Here is a 6,344-nt window from a genome sequence, read left to right on the forward strand (position 1 = left end):
AGTTGGCCTCCGTGGAGTGAATTGGATTTTCAACTTCATATGTACTTATACTGGTTCAAATAAAGAAAAATAACAATATTAACGAGGCACGTCAAGTCGTATCTAACTGATAATGACTTTTCTTACAGAACAATTAGCGACGGTTCTTGGCTATTAACAACAACTTTTTGGACTAGTCGCAGTTTTAGCTCGTCTCCAAAAGGTCTATTGTTTTTGTCTTGTCGTACTATCAAAATCAAATAGAATGATTCCAATCTGTACATGGTAGGCATACAAATGCATACAAATTATCGAATGAGTTTTTTTTCGTTAATATGACATCCGTCTTGAGAACACTATTCAGGGAAAAAGACTTTTAAATCGTTCACGTATGAGGCTCAACAGAAGTGTTTCAATTCAGAGACCAGATAATGAATCTTATACATGAGGAGATACATATAAGAAACAAGTAAGTTCGGGGCAGATAGCGTGCATGCACGATTGTGGAAAAGCATAGAAAAACAAGGTAGAGTGGGATCCGAATTCAAAGCTAAGTGGATTAACTAGAATGTTTGGGTTCATTTTGGAATGCTGCTTGGAAAATATTTTCGAAGGCCTCATCCATGCAAGAAATGAAAATCTTGTAGTCTATAAAACCCTTTTCCATGGTTACCACCAGACTCATCTTTTCCATGCAACTCACTGAAGTGAAGGTAATACTCTGTAAACCAAGTCAAACTAAACAATTTAGAAGCATTTATCTTTTACATAAACTAAGACCACAAAAATTAAAAGTGAAAATACTTAAACTAGACATGTCTCTTAATTCTCTAATTATTTGAAGAAAAATGCTACTACTACAATCAAAGTTGATAGCTTGCAAAAAAAAATCAAAGTTGATAAATGTACTGCCCCAGGTAATTCGTAGTTTTTTTTGTTGAAAAGGTAATTCCTAGTTGACAAGCCTCATATACGACGAGGGGCAAAATGATCATTTGATTGGTGGGAAATGACGATGTCGCCCCTTGTTTTATAAGAGGCGGTCAACTAGGCGGCAGTGTGTCGGGGGGGGGGGGGGGGGGGGCGGGGGACAGAAATCGTTTCCTTAACATTATTCAACATCGCCCAACTTCCAAGACAATCCTTTCTCAGTAAGTTGGGTTCTAGCTAGGGGAGAATCAGAGCATCTCCAATGCAAGACTCAATCTTAAAATCTTAAGTGCCACCTAGGACTTTAGAGTTTTTTTTGAGAAAAAACCTCTCCAATGCAAAACTCAATTGAGATCTTAAGTTGATGTGGAAGCATTAAGTTTTAAGATGTCTCAACTAGAAACTCTATTTTTGAGATCTCTTTTGAGAGTCTTAAGTGTCCTAGTCATCAAATTTAATTTTTGAACCAATAGAAAGCTTTTCTTTCTCAACCACTTTTTCCTATTAAATGTATGTATGACATGTGCATCTATTAAAGTTTTTTAGAGTGTTGCATTGGAGAAGGACTTGAATTAGAGACACTCAAGTTAGCCACATAGGAAAGAAAATCTCAATTGAGACTCAACACATCAGCCAAATAGAGTTTTTTTAAAGTTTTGCATTGGAGATGCTCTCACTTAGTTCTAACATGGTACCACAGTTAATGTTCTAGGGTATATTGGGACTTCATAATCGTAATTCTGTATTGAAGGGGAGCGTCGTCGAGCAGACTCCAACCTTGATGAAGAGAGATATAAACATTATCCCACATTGTAGAGGTATCAGAATTTGTAAGGTAGATAAACCACTGAGTCCTTTTTCATGTAAGTTGATTTTAGGTGAAAGTTAGGCCCCATGTGCTCTAACTTTTACATGTAGTCCAAATTACTCATTATCCAAATTGCATATCTAAGTTCTCAGTCTTGCTCTCTTACTAACAACATCTCCAACGCAAAGCTATAAAAAAATTCAAATTGTCCTTTGTGTTAACTCTCAATTGAGATTTCATTTCATAGATTTAACTATTGAGATCCTCAATTTAAAAGACATCTCTAATACAACACTTCGAAAACTTAAAAATTACTTAAGTGTCATCCAGATGGGTTGTTTTATTTTTAATATTGAGTTGCCAATTGAGATCCTACAGAAATTTCAAAATTTGATCATGAGTTTCTTTTTGAGACATCTTAATTAGAATTTAATGTTGTCGCATCATCTTAAGACCCAAATTGAATTTGAAAAATGTTAGAGAAGAATAAAATCTCGAAAGTCTTTGGGCATAAACTTAATATTGAGTTTCATGGCAAGCCATATAGATTTCTGCGTAGAGTCTGTTTAGGTTTTCTTGTTCCCTAACATTACTTGTTGATTTTTGCATTGGAGAATTTCTTCTTTGTAAATAATCTAAAAAAACGCTAAGTAGCAAATTACACCCGTATAGATTAGAATTTTTCAATTTGAGTGTTCCGTTGGAGATGCTCTACTCATCAATCCACAAATTACTCTCCTATAAAGTTATCTTATATCTAATTACTCTCTTAATGTGCGCACCTGAGGTACACCAGTGACGATGAAGAACAAGTTGTTGACCGGATGGCTAGCAAAAGTTATTTGTTCCCTTGGACCAATCAAACTGGTAACCATGGTGGTTGCATTCTTGAACCCTGAGTGCACAATTTTATCCAATCCCTGCACAATTTTATCACAACGGAAGTGTTTCTAGTATATTTATTGTTTTGTAAGCTTTCGTAAATGAAGTTTCAATTTTTGGACAACTATTTGGTGGGAATTACAAATTTTGAAGTCCAAAAATTACCACCACAAAACTTAAAAAATCTTAATCTAATAAAGTTAAAATATATAAAATAAAACATATCATAATCAACTTATATATCATATAAATAATTAACTTTTTTTTTTCATTTAATATGGTAGAGAGAGAGAGAGAGACATATGAAGAACAGAAGATAACCAAAACCTAAAGGAATAGCTAAATGACTAAATAATAGAGAACTAGAAAAAAATAGAAGAAACAATGTGTTATATTTCAAGAAAAAAGAAGAGGATAATTATGGACATATTTGATTCAGAAAATAGTTCCCAAAAGTGGGGTGAGTCACAGTTTTCCAGAGACAATATGGTAAATGTTTTTTTCCAACCAAACACAAGTGTTAGGAAATGTTTCTTTTTTCTCTAGAAAATTGACAATTGAAAACAAACAAAATAGAATCTCCGGGTCGTTATATATGCTACTTGCTCTAGAATGTATTTCATTAGTACGAGTTAGTTAGGCCCCCTCTAATAGATTCATAATTCTTGTGCTTAGTTTATATCCTGTAATATACGAAAAAGGTAAATGATAGGCCTAAAATGATAGTTTGCACTTGCTTTTAATTGCACAACAAAAGGGTTTAATTTGTTAAGATTGACCAAAGAATGTGAAACGTGAAGAGACCTGCCAGGGTAGTCCCACATAAACAAATAGAAGTTTGAGGACAAAGCTACTCATGTCATTCTCTGCATTATGAACCAAAAACATAAAAAATCTTAAAATACAGAAAACTGTTACCTTTTGTCCGTTGATCTTCCTCGTAATGTTTAACAAGTTTTCTATTATAAAGTAAAGCATGGAGTTCTTTTTACGTTCCATTGTCTTCTTTGCTTTTAAGATAAAATCTAGAGGGTTAACCTCCTCCACATTCTTAAACGAAGGGATCGTTGCATGCATGAATCGAGAACGATTACCCCATGCGTCTGCCTTCATCATATCGTCGATGGTCTTGTAACCTTCAAATACTCTCATGTTGAGCATTACTAGTAGCGTCATACGTTTATCATTAGTGGAGTTTTTGTCACTAACTCTTGCTGTGTACAAGTGAATTATGTACGATATTAGCCCTGTGATTACATCGTTCATCGTCTGTTCATCAATTGATAAAACTATTAAGAAGCAATAGAAATAACTAACGGTGAACCCAAAATTTAACATTCTAATGGGAATATGTTTAAAGAGAAAAACTTTAGACAACCGCTTCAGAAAACTGTCGCTAAATTATATAAAGACAAACTTGTCTCAAATAAGTTATAACAAAGATTTGAACTACATTTTGGTCTTTGTTTTACCGTAGTAGACTGGCAAAAAGAACTTCTACCGTAGGAGAGTACATGTTAGAAGATTCCTATATTTTTAACCACGTTTGAGGGTCTTATCGAAAATTATGCACATAGAAAAGATTCAAACCATTAGCCTCCGTAATAACCTTGATAATGAAAAGGATACATGTTACGAAGTGAGGTACCAAGCCTACCATCCATAACGCATAACATTTATTAAGTCTTTGCAGTGAAAAGAAACACATGTTACTAGCTACTAACAAAAATGGTAATATATTCATTTTGTTCTTTATTCAATTTGTTGCGTAATAAACATCGATTGGTCTGAATAATTTCGTCTTGTTTTGGTCATGATAGAAAATAAAAGAAAGAGACAAGACAACTTACCGCTTTGAGTTTGGATTTAACTTGTTTAACTCGTTCTAGAGACAAACTAAGTGAATAAACATTGATTGGCCTGAATAGCTGCGTCTCCTTTTCTGTCACACATGACCTTATTGCCGACGGATGATCTTCCAAAACCGTGCTCTTTAGTAAGTTCAGAACCAAATCAACAACAGTATTCTTGCATGTAACAAAAGTACCCAACAAGTTCTTGCCTTTTCTTTTCCCCAGTGATAATGGAGGAAAGGTATGTGGAAGAGATGGGTTATCTGCCCTTCTAGAGGAACTTAAAAAAACTTTCAAAAATGAATAACCGTCACCAATTGCATGATGGAACTTAAAAATAAGAGATCCAGCTCCATGGAAAGTTGGATATTTAATTAAATGAACTTCCCACAAAGGTTTATTTTCTGAAAATCTTTCACTACTTAACTTTGATAAGTATTCATTTCTCAAGTACTCGTCGTTACCTTTTCTATCTAAACCCGAAGGAAACGTGGGAACGATAAGATGATCTTCTAGTTGAACATCGACTGTCTTCCACCTTTTAACACCTTTCTTATCAGTTAGAATAATCGAAGAAAAACGTGTAGTTGTAGGTAGAATTATATCGCGAAGAAAATCAATAGTTTCTAATTCAGTCATGGGAGTTTTGAGCTCGAAAACTACCAATATGACTAAAGATATTTTGGAACTGCCAAGGGATTGGGATATTGGACTCACTGGAGGGCATAATTCTTCTCCTAATTCTTTTTGTTTCAAATACTCCATTCTTGTTCTTTGTATCACTTGCCTATCTCAAGAGTTCAAATATATAGCACATGTAGAGAAGTGTTATCCCATGGCCGGATCCTATATCATGGTCCAGCGTGGATAAAATGTACTGTCATAACTAAAAATATACTGTCTAGATCCTCTTTACTTGAGTTTGATGTTGGTAAACTTAACATGATATACAAAGCTTAGCGCCCCACGAGCTCCACATCCATATCACTTAGTAAAAAGAGACGGTGTTAGTTTCAAATTACGCCACACATGAAGGAGTGGGAGAACAATCTATATATGGTCTTGTACTCCTAAACAATTTGTTTTGAATCAAATGTCTTCAAGCTTATTAAAACCTGATAGTTGAGCCATTAATGGAGAATGCAATGTACAACCACATTCGAGATGTGTAGTCCGTTCGTGACATACTTAAATTGGTATTTATGTTCCAACCGTCCCAACCGTCCCAACTGCTCTTGGAAGCTTATGGGTCAATTACTGTTGGGTTATTGACCAGTCTTCTTTACAAAATCAAGAGCAAGAAAGAAAAAAGAGATAATAAGTATTAAAAACGCTAGAAGGAGGGGTCGAACCTCCGACCTTGTGGTTAACAGCCACACGCTCTAACCAACTGAGCTATTCCAGCTTTATTGGCAAATGTTATTATTCAAGATTTGAGATAGCAAATTGTGGCCCACTCTCTTATCTCATGTTAAATGTTTGAAAAAACTTCTAACCATATACTCACACTTGTCTCCCCGTTCTCTTTATGGTGCCAAAATATAGAGATACGCATGTTACAACTCAATTAACTTAGGTTTCAGTATATTTTCAGACAATCTCGATGATAATCAATAGTGTCCTCATCAAAATAGTTCAAGTACTTACGAGAAAAGCCCAACACTGTGGCCTTTCAATGCTTTCATATATTCAAAATCGAATCAACGATAGTGTGCTTACATTTAAAGGAAAAGCCCAACCAATTCTTGCACGATATTCCTGCGCTTTGTCTAAACGATAAGCGAGGAAAGGTTAGAAAAAGAGAAGGGTTATCTGCCCTTTCTAATGCATTAAAGTGACACTCATAAATGAATAACCGTCATCAATTGCATGACGTACCTTTAAAATTAGGT

The 6,344-nt window shown here is 34.8% G+C and overlaps 1 protein-coding gene across 2 annotated transcripts; it reads right to left on the reverse strand.

Annotated features, from left to right (window-relative positions):
- Positions 1-287: 287 nt before the first annotated feature.
- Positions 288-5,613, reverse strand: LOC147565780 (wax ester synthase/diacylglycerol acyltransferase 3-like). 2 transcript variants are annotated; one of them, XR_015230280.1, is made up of 4 exons: positions 4,450-5,613; positions 3,518-3,868; positions 1,587-2,637; positions 288-1,166 (listed from the first exon to the last, which is right to left on the reverse strand). XR_015230280.1 is itself a non-coding variant. In XM_086652287.1 (4 exons), exons 1-4 carry the CDS (start codon positions 5,215-5,217, stop codon positions 539-541), a joined length of 1,419 nt encoding a protein of 472 aa, XP_086508413.1. In that variant the 5' UTR covers positions 5,218-5,613; the 3' UTR covers positions 288-538. The 2 variants fall into 2 exon arrangements, 1 of the variants encoding a protein (XP_086508413.1); XM_086652287.1 differs by having other exon boundaries at positions 288-700; positions 2,500-2,637.
- Positions 5,614-6,344: the final 731 nt, after the last annotated feature.

The sequence above is a fragment of the Eschscholzia californica genome, unplaced genomic scaffold (genome assembly GCF_041429995.1).
Source record: "Eschscholzia californica isolate CP2 unplaced genomic scaffold, dmEscCali1.0.p SCAF_1, whole genome shotgun sequence".
NCBI classification, from domain to species: Eukaryota; Viridiplantae; Streptophyta; class Magnoliopsida; order Ranunculales; family Papaveraceae; genus Eschscholzia; species Eschscholzia californica.